This window comes from Montipora capricornis, unplaced genomic scaffold (genome assembly GCF_036669925.1).
Source record: "Montipora capricornis isolate CH-2021 unplaced genomic scaffold, ASM3666992v2 scaffold_481, whole genome shotgun sequence".
NCBI classification, from domain to species: Eukaryota; Metazoa; Cnidaria; class Anthozoa; order Scleractinia; family Acroporidae; genus Montipora; species Montipora capricornis.
The window spans coordinates 85,001-102,500 of record NW_027180218.1 but is presented as its reverse complement, the minus strand read 5'-3'; the positions used below and the strand labels follow the sequence as shown (position 1 = coordinate 102,500).

The 17,500-nt window shown below is 39.4% G+C and overlaps 4 protein-coding genes across 5 annotated transcripts in view; 2 read left to right on the top strand and 2 right to left on the bottom strand.

Moving 5' to 3' along the window:
* The window catches only part of LOC138036384 (uncharacterized), a 13,259-nt gene extending 10,448 nt beyond the window's left edge, over positions 1-2,811 (bottom strand). Inside the window, exon 1 of the mRNA XM_068882693.1 lies at positions 2,690-2,811. The gene's annotated coding sequence lies outside the window, so the exon portion shown is untranslated. The remainder of the gene's footprint in view (positions 1-2,689) is intronic.
* On the top strand, positions 1,709-8,184 carry LOC138036385 (tyrosinase-like). The gene is made up of 2 exons (XM_068882694.1): positions 1,709-2,066; positions 3,382-8,184. Exons 1-2 carry the CDS (start codon positions 1,950-1,952, stop codon positions 4,384-4,386), a joined length of 1,122 nt encoding a protein of 373 aa, XP_068738795.1. The 5' UTR covers positions 1,709-1,949; the 3' UTR covers positions 4,387-8,184.
* Positions 8,185-8,409: 225 nt separating this feature from the next.
* LOC138036380 (ankyrin-3-like) lies at positions 8,410-13,270 on the bottom strand. The gene is made up of 5 exons (XM_068882688.1): positions 12,930-13,270; positions 11,737-11,765; positions 10,960-11,424; positions 10,467-10,597; positions 8,410-9,616 (listed from the first exon to the last, which is right to left on the bottom strand). Exons 1-5 carry the CDS (start codon positions 13,237-13,239, stop codon positions 9,229-9,231), a joined length of 1,323 nt encoding a protein of 440 aa, XP_068738789.1. The 5' UTR covers positions 13,240-13,270; the 3' UTR covers positions 8,410-9,228.
* Positions 13,196-17,500, top strand: part of LOC138036382 (tetraspanin-33-like) — an 18,733-nt gene continuing 14,428 nt past the window's right edge. For both annotated transcript variants that reach the window (XM_068882691.1, XM_068882692.1), the window contains exons 1-2: positions 13,196-13,347; positions 14,473-14,658. In XM_068882691.1, the coding sequence (XP_068738792.1) occupies positions 13,264-13,347; positions 14,473-14,658 (270 nt within the window). In that variant the 5' untranslated portion in view covers positions 13,196-13,263. The remainder of the gene's footprint in view (positions 13,348-14,472; positions 14,659-17,500) is intronic.

Here is a 17,500-nt window from a genome sequence, read left to right as displayed (position 1 = left end):
GTATGCCCTCCAACATGGCGGCCAATACAAATCATACTGCTTTGTTGAAAAATCAAAGTGCCATAAAATATCTTCCTTAAAGGCGTTTCCTCTCAAATTTCTGGTATAAGCTAATTTTTATGTGCTCTGTCATTTTTTTGCATCAGCAAGATTCCAACTCATTGTTTAAAGGAAACAATGGTCACGTGACCTCTCAGTGCAAGTGGCCTATTTATTGTGTCCCAGCGTTCAGCACAGAAAAGCACTCTTAGGTCTTTAATACCACAAGCTGAAAAGACTTGCAAGTAACAGTTTTATTTTAGAGTAATTTTCAGTAGTTGTCTACTTGTAGAATTCCAAATAAATAGTTAATGATTAAGTCTAACAAGTTGTCACGTTCATAGATGCAGTACAGTGGAATTTTAGATCGTTATATCGAGGTATCGTTAAAACGAGATTCCCGATATAACGATATTGCCGTAAAATAACCGAAAATATCTTTATATCGGGGTAAAATTAACATGTACTTTTTTACTACATATTGTTTAATTAAACTTGTAATGAGTATCAAATGACTCACAATTTGCAAAGCATTAGACGTTATCAAGGTTACACAACAAAGTCTGTGGTATGAATCGTAAAAGAGAAACAAAGCAAAGCTTAAACATTTGAAGTTGTATCTGTGTACTGATGCTGTAATATCGTTATATCGGGGAAGCTTTTACGCTCGGTACGCTAAAAACTTAGCGTTACTATCGGGAATATCGTTATATTAAAGATCCCGATATAACGATATTGCCGTAAAATAACCGAAAATATCTTTATATCGGGGTAAAATTAACATGTACTTTTTTAATACATATAGTTTAATTAAACTTGTAATGAGTATCATATGACTCACAATTTGCCAAGCATTAGACGTTATCAAGGTTACACAACAAAGTCTGTGGTATGAATCGTAAAAGAGAAACAAAGCAAAACTTAAACATTTGAAGTTGTATCTGTGTACTGATGCTGTAATATTGTTATATCGGGGACGATTTTACGCTCGGTACGCTAAAAACTTAGCGTTACTATCGGGAATATCGTTATATTAAAGATCGTTATATCGGGGTTCTGTCCCATACATTTTACTGCCACTTTTGCCGGGACATAGCATATTTATCTTTATACCGGGGATATCGTTATATCGAGGATCGTTGTATCGGGGTTCCACTGTAATAACATTTCCCTATCGCACGAACCATCCACCCTCCCCCCTCAGTTGCTACCTGTACCAAACCTGTACCCCTACAAACATCGAACGCACTCGCCTAAGCTTCGATTACCCCTAGTTTTATGTATTTCCTTGTTCTATATGGTGACTGATCTTTCTCATTTCGGACTTGTATGTTTTGTATGTTTGGAGCAGTCGTGGCTCTAGCCAAGCGGCTTTCGGAGCGAGAGGTCCCAAGTTCGATCCTTGGTGACTCAAAACGTCTGTTTCGACTTTCCTCTAATCCTTGTAGCTATTGTTGGTTTTCACTCACGTGATCAACAGCCATGTTTTTCAACGAAAACAAAAGGAAGCGTTTGCATAATAATAGAGTTAAATTCCCGGAGGATTTGGTCGGGGCACCAACATGGCGGTCGTGACGTCATGTGAAAACCAAGAATAGCTTTAAATACCCTTAAAACGGAGCACTGACAGAGGGGGCGGGAGGGGGCGGGTAAAGGGCGCGCCGTTGGCTTCCATTGATACCAGCCTCGTAGCAGTGAAGGAACTACCGACGTTAAATAAAGTTACTTGACCTTTTTTTACCAATTTTTCTTGAAGTTTTTTCTTTATTACTTTATTTCCGTCAATTTGCAGCAATATGCAGTTGGCATTCCCGATTTCACTTGATCTTATTTTGCATTTCGCATGTATCCCAGCAATATATTTAACAAAAAAAGAACAGTTAATTGGCTCCCTTGTGTTAAATTAATTCATGGTTGCTGGATCATTTTACTGTCACGACCATCTGTCCCTGAAACATTTTTCCGTTTGCCATCATTACCAAAGGACAGAAAGTATCGTTTTCTATAAAGGACGCCATTTTTCAAAGGTATGTTGTGCCATTTTACTGTGACACCATTTGCCATACTTGTGAGAATCAAGTTCGAGTCGATAGAGTAATTCTTGTTTTCCTCCCAGATGGGACTAACAAGAAAATTAAAATGATTCAAGACATAATAGGTTTTAAATTTGTGCCAAGAATTTATAACTTTCTGTTAATCGGTTAAGGACGGGTACTGAAAAGTTTCACCATCGTCGAGTTAAAACCTGGAAACGCGACAGTCGTTTACGCTCAAAAGTAACGTTTTCTTTAGCACGCAAACGTAACAATTTCATCTTTCTCCTAATAAATGGAACGAAAGACCTAAACTGCTGCACGAACGACTTGATTCATAGCTAAAACCCGATCGATTCATGTTCAAATGAACTTCTTCCGTTGGAGACATCTGTAAGTGATACCTTTCATTGACGTAGGTAAAATCCTCTGTCTGGTTGAATCCGATTTTACCGTTCTCACTCATGCTTATTCTCACGTTTTGCCAACGCGAGCTCATTCCTCGTCTATCTACTGGTCAATAAAAAGGTTACGACTCAGTTTTAAGTCGAGCATGTCGGTCATCTCAGATCATGAAAAAAATGTATAGAGGCCTGTACAACGGTGCCTATTCAAACCTGTTTTTGCCAAATTTGCTTCATTGACTACGATGACGTCTTTCAAATGCTCTCCACGAAAAAGGTCTTCTGAACCCGATGTTTTCCCTTCAGAGTTTTCAGTTTGTTAACCGAATCACAATAGCATGCAATTTCCTAGAAACAAAGTCAAACGCTTGAAAGAAAACAAATTTCTATTACTAGTCTCAATAACCCCCCAAGGGCCATTAAAAAATCTATCGGATGCACGACACTAACTGTCTTCTCCTAAGTGCTCAAAATTAATTAGGTGTACATCAGCGAAATTTCGCCTTGAGGCACTGAATTTTTCCTTCTGTGAATGTTTTCCAATTAGGAAAGGTGTGTATTTTCGTTTTTGGGGGTTCAACGGAGATTATTTGCAATTTTCAGTTACAGCCGACAACTTACCAGTGATGTTACATCTCACCGATAAGAAATAAACCTCATTAATATATACCACACAAGTGAATAGTGCTTTTGGCGCGTGCTGATTGGCTAGCCCGGAGGTGCTTATCCAAGTACTATTCACCTCCACTTCGGTGAATAATTGTTAATTATATGCTGATAACTGATTTGTCATAGGTATGTTTCAACTCTGTCTTACCGGTTAAGATATAAACGGTCGTATGTCGGGGACACCGTAAATTTAGTTCAAAACAACGCCAAACTATATTCGTTTCCCTTTTTCACAGTTTTCCGGGATGAAGTTCGCCTTCAGGTTGCTTTTTTTATACATCTATGTTGCTTGGCTTTATTGGCTCCCGGAGGGCAAGCGGGAAAACAAAGTCGCTCTAAATCAACATGGAGCAGCAGCTGAAGTCATCTGGTGCGAAGAGGGGAGCTATGTGCTGAACAGATGCGAGGAGCGCTGTGAATGTCAAAACGGAAAACCAATCAAATGTTTCCGCGTGCGCAAGGAGTTCACAAAAATGGATATCATGGAGAGGAAGCGGTATATCTACGCTTACAAAACTGCATCGGTGAATCCTTATTTCAAGCTGGATTACGAAAGGCTCGTCGCCCTGCATATCAATGCTCCAGACCAACTGCTTCACCATACACCATTCATCTTCCTGCCGTGGCATCGATGGTTTTTGGTTAAGTTTGAGAACCTTCTGCGCAGGATCGACTGTCGCGTGACCGTGCCTTATTGGAACTGGAGCCGGGTTGCTAACTACTGGTGGAGAAGTGCTGGGTATACAGACATCTGGAATTCGGGAGAGCATGGACTCGGGGGAGACGGAAATCATTACGATCACTGTGTTGAAGATGGGCCGTTCAGCAAAGACAAATGGCATCTCCTAGACGTTTCAGGAGGGGGATGTCTGCAAAGAAAATTTTCGCGCATTTCCTTTACCGGAAACGCTCAGCACGTGAAAAGAACTTTAGCGCTGCCGTTAAACGATTTTCTGCTATTCGAGAATACAGTTCGCGAAAATTACCACAGCGATGTTCACGACTTCATCGGAGGTACAATGTGGAGTTCATCTTCTTCCTCCAACGCACCAGAAGTGATGTTTCATCACTCATTCCTGGACAAAATTTGGTTGGAATGGCAGAAAAAGGGAGAAGATTACAAGAATGTATTTTATCGAACATTGCCAAACTATACGATGCCCGGATCAAACTATTTTGCCTGGCAATGGACGGATTCAAGTAATTTACCAGGCCAGGTTCAGGTTCTGTACGAAGAGTAATTGCAGAGGGTGAAATTCCTAATCTAACTCTAACACTACAAAACATTAAAAATTAAAAGTATCAATATAAACGAACTATCGCTAAGCTTAGATTAAGGGGTGAACTGTCATCGACTTAACGTATGAAATTAAGATGGCTCAAACCGATTTCAACAATGTGTGGGGAAAGGTCTTAGTTGGAGGATTAATTTTACAACAAGGTTTCACATTGAGGTAAGGTATTATGGTACCAAATGAAACACCAATCATTTACTTAACAAGATGCACTCATTAATGTGACTTAATTTAATAGGTTTCCATGGCAACAAAAGAGCCATCTGAAAATGCCCTATATTTTGGGTGAGCGTTATTTGGGATAGACGAAAAGGACCATCATTTCCTTTTTCATTTCGGTTACATGAAGATAACTCTATACTTAAAAGCTTTCTTGTCAATTAATTTGAAAAAGCACGCTATTAAGTTCCAAGATTTTTAAGGGACATGAAGGTCGATAAGGATGAACATGGACCATAAGCGACCTTTGCATCATTGATAATTACTAGACCATCGAAACAAACCGCTGAGTAATCGCCAGCTTTCATAATATTTAAATAGATACCCATCACCAAAATTGAAAGCTAACCGGTTTAAAATGGGTGTTCGACTTAAATACTTGTAGTTCAGCGCTGTTCGGAATGGGTTCTTTGAATTAAACACTGTTGATCATCGCTATATACGAATACTTGAATACGGTGCATGGAAATATTACGTTGGTGACCTTCTAATCTACGTACATCGTGTAATTGTCACGAGATTTCCAATGCCGTCTATCCCTGAAAGCATCAACCTATAAGATAAAACTCTCTGTAAAAGTTAGAACAAAATTCTCTCTAGCAGATTCATAGCCACCTTCAAAACTTTTCATGATTTTTATCTTAGCCTGCTAATCACTTTTCAGCAATAAAAAATGGGGTCACAGAGTTCGTTTCTGAGATGTAAGCATTTAAAGAGAATTTATAGGGAGTTTTTAGTTGGGTTTTTGTTGCTATGGTAACCTCAAACATCACATCAATAAGTGCATCTTGTTAAGGGTGACTTCAATCCTTTCAAATAGTGCAGTCCGTTAAAAGTGTTAAACTGGTTTGAGCCTCCTTAAGTCAATAGCGACCTTTAGATTGGAGTATGAGGACGACTACCAGTACGAGTTCTCAGTTCTGAGCACGCGCATTTCGAAAATTTTGGTTCTTTAACCCTACTGCGCGTGCTCAGTACAGAAAACTAGTACTTGCACTCCAATCTGAAGTTGGCTAATTTTACGTTGCATACATACGTGTACTTTCATGGCGCATAGAAGACAAAATACCAAAAATTCAGGAAGTTTCCAATCTATGCGTCTTTGATGAGGCCGCATTTTTGTCCCTCTGACCGACCTATGTTTTTGAGCTTTCAAAAAAAAGAAACGACATAAGAAAGGAAATGACTTCGTAAAACATTTTTCAACTGTTAATCTGAAATATAAACAACGGTTTTGCCCGTAGAGATTTTTTGTTTCAACTTCTACCCAGAACAGGAGCGAATGACTAAGAGCGTACAAGTACATTGTCTTTGTGGACCAAGTTATTTTTACATTGATTTTCCCACAAAACCACACCTTTCCAGCTAATCACAAGTCTAGCATGAAAAATTAGTACCCATGGGATTAAGAATGGTCACTCGCGCAAGCCAGATCGTATTTTAAGAATTCGCCTAAAAATCGCTTGATCTTTGCAAACGCTCTAACGTAGGCCTGATGCACACGATACCGGACGAATTTTATACCTGTTGAAAAATTTGACCGGCCATTTTGTTCGCTCGGAACCGTACCATATTTTCGCTCTCTTCACACAGAACTGACCAACCGGATTAAAGATAAACCTTTGTCAGTGGTTTTACCATCTCTTCGTGAGCAGAGATTTACTTTACGAAATCCAAAATGGCGTCAAGAAAGAGAAACTAACGATAGTAGCTGAGTTACCACGCATCCATGTAACCACACCTTTGTCGTGCAAAAATTTAGACGGCCAAGGTGTTCACAGCGTGCCGGTTAGATTTTCGACCGTACCGGCTAAAAATTCGTCCCTGATTTATGCCTTCAAATTTTTGAACGGTCAGGTGTCTAAATTTTCGTACGTTTAGCGTGGTTCCGTGTGAACGGAACCCCTAAATGCACGAATTTTCAACTGGTAGAAAATTCGTCCGGTACCGTGTGAATCGGGCCGCAGACCTAGTATTGGAGCCACAGCAGAGGCTTTCTGTCCGCATGGGAGGGAAATAGGGAGTTTAAGAAACCACGAGGGCTACGGCGACGAAAACGTCACTTCAAAATACAAGTCATTGAGCGAGCTATTCTAAGTATTTCATGATTATTCCATCTTGTTTACATTACTCAAGACAATATGGGCGAAGTGCCCTAAAACTGGATTGGTACGGACAGATCTTAAGAAAAGAGTGAGAGTGAAACATGCGCTGTAGTTTGTCCACGTTGTCGTCAAAACCGTAGTTTTGACGAGTACGGGAGAGAAATGTTTAAAAATGCTTGCCGCACGATCATTTTGGTTTATTCAACCAATAATATTCTTGCTTTTTGTTGTTGTCGTTGCCATAGCCGTAGCCGTGGCCGTCGTCGTTTCTTATACTCCTTATTAGGGACTTTAAGATCTACGACGCGACGGCAACGAAAACGTCACATATTTTGCATATTTAAAGACGGTGCTTACTATTGTTATTGCGCATATGTTCTGCGCATCTCTGAGATACTCGGATTTCCTATCGCCGATGCTTTCTAATACAGGGATATTTTTGCGCGGTTTAAAACTATCCGGAGAAAGTAGATCTTAGTAAGTACTCTTGGTATCCAAAAAGAAAATTGGAGGCAACCATGCATTTTTCAGAGATAACTAAGTTTCAATTTGAGGAAGAAGGCCATACATGGCTTTGTATTTTAAAGCTTTTTTCAAATATTGTTCATGAATTATCTCTGAAAAATGCGTGGTTACCTCCAATTTTCTTTTTCGATTTCAATAACACTTGTTAAGATCTACATTTCCAGCATAATCATAAACCGGGGCAAAAATACCTTTCAATTAGTAGGCACCGTCCTTAATGAGCAAAACAATAGCTATGCACACTCTGCACGTGCAGTTTTCATTTTTGTACATTCCTTTCACGTTTTCGGCAAATCTGCGACGTGAAATGACCAATTCTCAAGTTTTACGGAGAACGTGAACACAAGGCAGCGAATTTGAATTTTCTGTCGTAGCTTCAACACTGCACCTCCTAATTCAGTTCCTGGAAAGTTGCGCTGGTTTTTAGAAGTTTGACAAACCGACATACTGACGAAAAAGATTAATAAGCCTGAAATTGCAATTCTAAATGACGTTTTCGTTACCGTCGCGTCGTAGATCTTAAACTAAAGTACAAAAAAAGATATTAGCTAATCCATGCGCATTGGAGTATAGACCCTGCCACACGGATTTATGGCATTTTGAAATGCAATTATTATCGACGTGAACTCAACGTATGAAATTAAGGGTGCGTTCGATTGACCGTATTCTGCAATAGGAATACATGGAATATAAGTTAGAAATCCTTCGTTTTTACGGAGATTCACATTAAAATTTTTCAACTATCTGCTAAATTTTTTTATCCTTGCTGCTTCAAAACGCGCCAAACATACCGTTTTAATCATCACTCCACGTATTGTTATTCCGGAATAGGGGGCAATGAATCGAACGCGCCCTAAGGGTGTGCTCGATTGACCCTATTCTGGAATAAGAATTCATGGAAAGAGGATTTAAAACGGCATTTCTGGCATTTTGAAGCTACAAGGATAAGAATGTGTTTAAAATAGCATTTAGCAGGTGTTTGACAATTTTAATGTGAATTTCCTTGAAAACGAAGGATTTTTAACTTCTATTCCATGTATTCCTATTCCGGAATACGGTCAATCGAACGCACCCTAAGTCTACTTGACTTAGCATAACTGTATGTACATCCATAGCACATGGATTAGGAAATACCAGTTTAATAAAGTTTCCAAAGTGAATAAAGGTACATTTATTAGCATGTTCATGTGCACTGAAGTACCGACCCGAGCCAGTTGATCTCGATTGTAAAAACGCGCGAAAATAAAATACGTGTAACAAATGGGTTTGGGCTCGATTGTGATTGGCCGGTTAAGAAAATGACGTTGACCAATCACCGAGCGAAACAAGAAAAAATAAACACCAACGGAATCTTTAAGCCCCTGTCCACACTAATGCGTTTTTGAAAACCTCCGTTTATATATAACCGTCCACGAGGAGGTCCACGAAAACGAAGATTTTCGAAAACGCAAAACGTGGAGACTTTTGAAAACGGAGGTCTATTGTTCTAGTGTGGACGGCGAAAACAGAGGTTTTCGAATACGCGTGATGCCATAATCTTATGCATGGCTCACAGTTTCTCGCACGCCAAGACGTCGACAAAGCCTGGTAACAAAAACGCATCTCTGCATCTCCGTTTTCAGTCTCAAGTGTGGACAGCCGAAAATGATGTGAAAACACATGTGGACGCAGATCTTTTTACCCATTTTCAGGGAACCGGAGGTTTTTGAAAGCGGATCCGGTTCCCGAAACGGAAGTTATTGTGATTTCTGTTATTGCTGTAGGGGGTGTTGGGGGGGGGGGGGGGGGGGGAGGGGACGTTTTCGATGGTGGTTAAATAAAGCTACCAGTACTCGTCATCTGACTCATCATATTCACTGCTTTCGTCCAACATAAACTCTTCCACATCCCACTCGTCCCAGTCAGTTTCTCTCAATGCATTCAGGACTTTATGCCTCAACTAAACAATCTGGAAATCGACGATAAGCTCAGTTGGAAGGTCATAAGCTTTCAGTAAATGCATAACCTCCCTTAAAGATGACTGTCCGAACGTATTCCCTGCAAACTTACTGTCTATAAACGCTCTTGAAGCAAGTTGTGTCAATTTACAAGTGGTTTGACCAAACATCATCAAAACTAAGTCAGTTCCAAAGTGGTTCAGGTTGAGTAGGGGCACTTTATCCCCCGCATTGCCCCAAGATGCATATTCCAGAAGCTCTGCTAAAATTTCCTTTGTGGAAAAATAGCCTTTATCTACTAGCAGTGCCACTTCTTGACAAATCCCAACCACACTGTTTCGACCAATGGAAGACCAAGGAATAAATGCCGCCAGCAAGGGTGATACATATCTGTAAGTATTTCAAAAATAAAATACAGTGTATCATACTCACGAAAAACATAAATCCACTTAGTTAAACTACCACTGAACAACTAATTGAAGGCTACAAATAGCCTCTTGTCGTCTTTATTCCCAGTTCACCCAGAAAATAAATTCTTCACGCTTACAACTTGTCCCTGTTTTGTATTGTGTGATAAGGAAAGAACGAAAAAAGATTCACTCTCTTGCTACTGATAATGAATTATTTTGCTTTTACAAGTGGTGTTTACAACAAGTGGCTGTTAATGAAAAAAACAATGATAATAAGGATGATTGCTTGTTTGCACGATCTTTCTACTGTACTGTGTTTGCCTTCCAAAAACACCATTTTTTGCATTGTGCCAACCACCATAAGCTAACAGTTTAGGGTAAATTGAGGAACTGTGGATGGTTAGTGGTTTTAATGTAGGAGATGGAGAAGCTTTGCCACTGTTGAATACCATTGTGGCATGAATAAAACAATAAAAAAAAATAAATTGAAAGCTTTCATTGGTTCCGTGGGGATTGCCTAGCTGACAAATAATATTTTGTTTGACCATGCACCCACCGATACAGCACCACAGTTCCTTTAAAAACCCTTCATTCATCAAATCTTAATAATTATGCCTGGAAGGAAGTCAATACAAAAACTTACTGAGGATGAAGATGCACAAGATTGTTAATTTTCCTTTATCAAATAGTTTGATAAAATCGAATTATTATGATTACTGTTGTGATCACTGTGCACAGTTTATTGCTTGGAATGTTGCCATGATTTGACAAAATAATCAATTTGAAAATAAAAAAAACAGTCCCTTGAGATGGCAGTCCCTGACATTTACCTTCCATCAGGACCTAAACCACGTAAACTGGGATCAGCTCCACGATCAAGAAGAATCTTTGCGACTTTTAAGTTTGCTGACTGCATAGCATAGAACAGTGCAGTTCTGCTGTGTATTCCACAATGGTCAATCTTGGATGAAAACAAAATAAAAGTTTAATTCAGTAAGAGGTACGGTCTTTCTCTTTCAGGTTAAAGGAAGATGAACCATTGGCCTATTTGCCACGTCTCAAACAACACTTCCTGTGGGATTTCAAAGAATTCACATACTGTTTAATGAGAGTAGGGGACAAGTCATAGGGACCCATTGTGGTGGTATCTCTTATTTCATTCCCTAAGCACCGGAAGTCCTGCTCTCTCATTCAAAATTATCCATGCAATGGAACATTCTTCAAACTCAATGAGACAAATCCCAAACTCTTGATTTGCTTTGCTAATGACCATGCAGGTACTGTAAAAAATTTAATAACAACAAACTACATTTGAAGAACTACCTTAACATTTTCAAAAGACAGCAAGAAATGCACAGCCTCGCTGATGTCATAGAAAAGACAAGGTCCTTGTTCAATGCCATCCCTCCAAGGCAGTGGACAGCAAACAGACATCAATGGCGTATTGCCTTGACAGTCACTGGCCATGAGATCAGCACCATTATCACATAAGGTCTGTGCCATACGCAAATCCTTTGACCTCAACAAGGTTGTGTGCAGTGGTGTCTTCATTTCTATGTCTCGAACATTCACCTGGGCACCATGTCCCAACAACAACCAAACTACATTTATTAATTCTTCTGTCAAATCTCCAATGTATTTTATGGCCTTTCCATTAAGTGACAGCACTTTATGAGACTCCACTGCCTTTCCTGATATAGCACTGTCCTTGTTTGTCACAAGGTCGTAAAGGTTAACCACACATTGAAGGGGTGAAGTTCCTGGTCCAACATACTCTGCTCCACACGTCTGAAACAGCACAAGAACACTTCTTTATGAGGAATATAATGGTAAAGAAGAAAAAAAGAAAATCTCACAGCACAAAGGGTCGAAGAAGGTTTTGTTTGTTACAGTTGTTTTTTGGGGGTGACGTCAAAATTCTTTCTTTCTTTTTTATTCTTGTACCATCACTTCACCCCTTTCTGCAGCAAGCATTCAATTGACAACCCATCTATTGCACAACAATTGGATGAGATTTAGCAAAAGGACAAAGTTTGTCTAAAAAATCAACTTAACACTGTCACTCATTTTGTTCAAGGATGATGATCAATCAATACAGACCTCAGGCATTCTCATATTTGGATCTGCACCTTCAAATAGAAAATATATATTAATTAATATTGTAAATTAGTTGCTACAGAAATACTTAATTACACTGAACAATGTTGGGCCATTTATTGGGGCCCATAGTGCCAATTGTGTTATGCTGAGTACCTTCGAGAGCTCCTTTGAAGAAGTCAAAATACAGTAGAGGTTATGGTAATACAAATTAGTGGCAGGGTATTTACACGTAGCAATTTGGCAAGCAGAATTGATGTGTAAAAAAAAATTCTGGAGTGGATTTATAGCCACTGTCACAATTTGGAAAAAAAATAAGTTTTAACTGTATAAGGGTTTAAAGACTAACCCTAGGACAAGAAATGCATCAAAATGATCACGAGTAATTTCCTGCAGTGGAAATTGGGCAACATGATGTCAACACAAGCAATAATGTAATAATATATTGTAGTTGTAAATTCCTTTTTTTACGTACGTTTTTATTTTTCACAACCGTTAACATGCATGGACCAAAACACTACACTGTGGTAATCTATGTTAATTATTAAGGTAGTTCAAACCAGTTTCAACAATTTCCAGGGAATGTCCTATGACAAGGATTGACTCTGCAACATTGTTTTACATAACGGCAACACTATTTGCAGCTTAACGAGATGCACTGATGATTATGATTTAAGTGGGCACCATAGCAACGGGAAAGCTGTCTAACAACTCCCTCAATTTTGGTATTCACCGATTGAAATTTAAAACGGTTTTGGAAAAAAAATCTCCTACCCAATATCTCTTGAGGTACTTTCGTCTTAACTTTCGCAACTGTCGTTGGTAAAAGAGGAGAAGAAAACGCTTGTCTTCAGAGGCTACCATTTCTTTAGAGGGCGTCAAATTAAACAGTTACTACCTGCGATTTCCCTCAGCTTGCCTTTTGGCGCCAAATTCAGGATGGCAGGTATTTACGTACGTTCAACGTTTTAACGCGACAGAGGAAGTTTCCAACGTGCGGTTTTTTAAAGCACATTTCACGTACGAAATTATAATTTTTAAAATAAGCTTACGGGACACTGGAAACCACCACTTTTAGCTGGGAAATGCAGATAAATGTGACGTAAACCTAAATTATCCAATCTCCCCTTAGAATTCAATGACTTATCTCGAGGAAAGTCGCATAAAAGAAACAAATAAGTCAATAAAATTTTTACCTCTTTCGATCAACCGCCGCGCGATCTTCAAATGGATCGGAATGGCCTCCCCATCTACCAGAGAAGTCTCTCCAGAGAGAACGATATAGAGGGGAATCCTTTGATAAAATCCTTCGTCTAAGCACATTCCATAATGGCTGTTTATATAATCTAATGCCTCATCGAAGCGCCTTGTCTCTAACGCGTGAGTTAGAGGAGTCTCGTTGATTCCAAATACCACGTTAAAGTGTACGGGAGCAGCCGCCATCTTTGTTGTCACTTGACCCATACTGCTTTGCACAATTAGAACGAACAAAAGCTGACTTTCCATACGAAAAACGAAGGAATTTGGTAGATGATCGACATGTATTTGATCAAGGATTTCAGCTTTCATTGTGTGGTGAAGTATTTCCTATTTGCTACAAATACCTTCTTGTGGGTAAGCAACTTTCAAACATGCATAAAATGCAGGGAGAATTGTGAAAACTGGGCTAAAAGTTTACTAACTTAGCATTCCTTTTGTCAGAACTGGCCGGCCAATCCAATTAGTTTGCAAAGAAAATGCAACAATTTGAAGGAACACTTGTGTGATAATCCCTCGCATTCTTCTGGAGGAGTATATACCTTCCTCGAAGTGTGTTAATTTGAATGCGTTGTGGAGTTAGTCCTTCCAAATGCCCGGTGTCACGGCGTTTTGTGTTCCCCCGTTTTATAATTATATGTTCCCCCGTGTTAAATGTTCCCCCGAACACTGAGCACTAGTTAGTGCTGTGTGTTCTCCCCTTCTTCCCCATAGAACATTTGAGTGCTACGTTTCCCTTCAAAGTGGCCTACTTTAGAACATGGATTACTATCCATGTTTAGAATACATCAAAACAAAAAGAAATATGAAAATAAAGGAAAGTAATCACGCCATAACGATAAATATGATAGCAGAATATGAATACATAAAGTATCCTAAATATTCGTAAAAGCTAATCTTAGGCCTCTAAACTTTTGTTTAGGCCTAATGAGGCCTACAGTAAGTTAGCTTTTTATGCATGTTTTGGATACTTTTTGTATTAATAAAACGATGACCTGTGACCTGTAAAAAACACTAATACTGAAATGTTCTATGGGTAGGGAAGGGTGAAACACAGCACTAGTGCTCAATGTTCGGGGAAACAGATAACACGAGGGAACACAAAACGCTGTGACACCTGTCTGGCCGGTCAGTTCTGTCAAATGGAAAGTGCCCTTAGTTTATAATAACACAGAGTTGAAATGGCCTGGCATGCATGCATGCATGCATAAAATGAGTCATCCTTCTGCTTTCAATACTCACGATCCTCATATTGAGTGAGGGTCATGATCATCTATTACTCAACAGAATTAATTATATTGGTTGGTTGAGAATTTTACATCAAGGATGCGGTTGCAAAATGAGAAAAAGAGCTGTGAGTTTGCATTGAGCCAGTTATTTTATAGGCGAAAGTCGTTGGACATTGGTACTTACATTGTTAATTCAACTGCTGTTACATCACACATTATTTATGTAACATTGCTAATTTGAACTTTTGTCCAGATTATAAGTATAATTTTCATTGGCGTTGGATCTTGGGCTCATGACGAGAAGCAGGAGTACAGTGATCTCGACAGCCTGGCCTTTGACCCCTCTGTTCTCCTTATTATTTTGGGCTGTTTGGTGTTTGTGATTACATTTTGTGGGTGTGTTGGAGCTTTGAGGGAGAACAAGCTTTTGCTAAAAGTTGTAAGTATGTCCAATATTCACAACATGTTAATGAAAGATATTGCAGTGGAACTCTCTTAATACAGACACCAATGGGACATGCCATAGTGTCTGTATTATCCGGTTGTCTGTATTAAGCAGGCTCTCAGAGACAAATGCAACTGACACTCGTTTTTATCATGAAGACTAAAGCAGACGTTTTTACCAGAAAATGTTGTTTAATTTCTTCTCTGAGCGTAACTGTAACAAGTTCATCTTAAAGAAAACTCTTGATCATTAAGTCTCAGACTAAAATTACTTTTAAGTGTAGTGTTCTTAAAACACGACAATGAAATCATTTGAAAGAGTCTGTGACTTTACTTTGTACTGACACCTTTAGTTTTTGACTAACCCAGGTGGACTGAATAATTAGGTATTAGAAAGAGCCTCTGAAAGGTCATTTGCCCTTTCTGTTAGGTTTTCACTGGTAACATATTCAGTCATGTTCTCCAGCATTGTCTTTTCTTTCAGTGATTTGACTTTCGGCTCCTTTGACACGGCATTAACCTCTGTCAGTAATATCCACATCACTGTTGTCGTCTTGTGAATTATGGGAGGTGGATGCACCAGTTCACTATCTACGAGTTCCTGGAATGGATCAGGATTAAAGATTTGTCTTCTGAAAGAAAACTAGCATTTATAAAGCATCTCTTGATACACTGTAGTTGATTCTAACACGTTATCAGCAACCCAGCAATACGAGCGGAGGATAATGCTGGCTGTACTCGCAGCCAGCAAACTATGTCAAAGAGGAAGAAGGTGAGGAGAAATGAATGCAGCAAAAGCCAAGAAAGAGAAACTTGTGCAATAAGGAAGGAGTCACAAGTGACAGAAGTCAAGATGGACTGAAATGAAACTTGTCACACTTTTTTGCTACTGAACTTTAGTAATAAAATTGCAGTAGAAATCTGTCGTTATTTAAACAGGGTACAATTAGCACATAATTATGACACTGTATATAGACAGTGTGCAGTTTACCATTGTTCGTAAAGTGGGCTTGATGATATATGATTCTTTGTGACTCAGGATATGGAATATTGGCCGTTGTCCATTTTAATCGGTGTCTGTATTAAGCAGGCTAATTTTAGCGAAATTATATGAGTTTTTCGTCGGGACAAACGAAACTGTCTTTTATAAACAGGTGTCCGTATTAAGCGGGTGTCCGTAGAGTGAGGTACCCAGCAGTGAGACTTACCAGTAGATTTGACTCTGTCTAATGCCAGATGCTTTTACTTGTCAATGGGGGATGGTTCGGCAGTCGATTGGGTTAAAATCCTCTACATCTTGTTGCAAGTAGGATAGTGGATGCATGCAAACAAAGGTTGAAAATCTTAACATAAATGGGAAGAAGACTGGGCTGAGGATTAACTTAGGTAAAACAGTGACCAGTAATGAAGTGGAATGTTAATCCTGGAATAAAGATCCAACTAAGGAGGGAGAGATATGGAAGAGGTACAGAAGTTCGTATATCTTGGTGCTACAGTCACATCAACCGGTGGTGCAGGTGAGGATATAAGTGCCAGGCTGGGAAAAGCACAAGCAGTCTTCTGCAACTTATAGAACATCTGGAGGAACAGTCAACTCAGCATAAAACCAAGTTGAGGATTTTTAGATCTAGTGTACTGGCTGTCCTTCTCTATGGTTGCGAAACTTGGCGAATGATTAAAAGCGACGAGACCAAGCTTAATGTTTTCCTCCACAAGTGCCTACGACGAATTCTGAAGATTTACTGGCCTATGAAAGTGACAAATGAAGAGATAAGATTTAAGACGAATATGGAAGAGATCACTCAGGAGATAAAACATAGACGCTGGAAACTGATTGGGCATGTGCTGAAGAAAAGTGTAAACGAGAACATGAGGATAGCCTTAACATGGACCCCAGAAGGAAGACGTAGGAGAGGTAGGCCGAAGGAGACATGGCGAAGAATGGTAGAGAGAGAACGAGGTGAACTTGGGTTCAAAGGTTGGGCAGAAGCCAGTAGTTGTGCAAAAGACCGAGAAGCTTGGAGAGAGAGAACACAAAGCCCCATCTCCCTCAGAGGGAAAAGGACAAGATGATGATGATGATGACATCCAAGCAAAACTACTTGTACATGTAACCCATTTAAGGACGGTGCCTACTAATTAAAGATATTTTTGCCCCAGTGTGTGATTATGCAGGAAATGTAGAACTTAACAAGTGTTATTGAAATCCAAAAAGAAAATTGGGGGTAACCACGCATTTTTCAAAGATGATTCATGAATTGTTATTATTGTATTAATAATATTTTGACGAGTACTGGTCTAATTGGAAGGATTTGTTTCTCTCAGCTGTAAAAGATCATGTCCCAACAAAAACAGTTCGTGACACAAACTCTCCGCCCTGGATTGATGGCGAAGTGCGGCACCTAATTCGAAAAAAGTACGCTGCTTTGAGGAAATATCGACAGCACAAGACTGACGCACGGAAACAAAAACTACGCGCTCTCAGTCAAAACCTCAAGTACGTTATACGATGCAAACACCACCAATATCTGGCTAAAATTGAAATGTCATTCAAGGACAATCCTAAGATCTTTTGGAGCTATCACAAAGCTTTTCTCGGCAGGCGATCAGGTGCGAACTCAGTAATCTCTTATAATGGTGTAGCTGCTGAAAAACCAGAACAGAAAGCGGAGCTTCTTAACAACTATTTTTGCTCCGTATTTCTCCCGGCTACCCCTGATGTAAACATCACGCCATCGCATAATTCACTAACCGATATGGAAATTTCTCATATAGAAGTGCCGGTTAATGAAGTCAGGGAATGCTTGAGTAACTTGGACATTTCAAAAGCATGCGGA

Excerpts from the sequence above, each read along its gene's own strand:
- LOC138036385 (XM_068882694.1), top strand. The coding sequence starts at position 1,950 with ATGGTTGCTGGATCATTTTACTGTCACGACCATCTGTCCCTGAAACAT. Across the intron at positions 2,067-3,381 it reads AAGGACGCCATTTTTCAAAG|TTTTCCGGGATGAAGTTCGC; the intron begins GTATGTTGTGCC and ends CCTTTTTCACAG.
- LOC138036380 (XM_068882688.1), bottom strand. The coding sequence starts at position 13,239 with ATGGAAAGTCAGCTTTTGTTCGTTCTAATTGTGCAAAGCAGTATGGGT. Across the intron at positions 11,766-12,929 it reads GCGGCGGTTGATCGAAAGAG|GTGCAGATCCAAATATGAGA; the intron begins GTAAAAATTTTA and ends TTCTATTTGAAG. Across the intron at positions 9,617-10,466 it reads GGTTTAGGTCCTGATGGAAG|ATATGTATCACCCTTGCTGG; the intron begins GTAAATGTCAGG and ends AAATACTTACAG.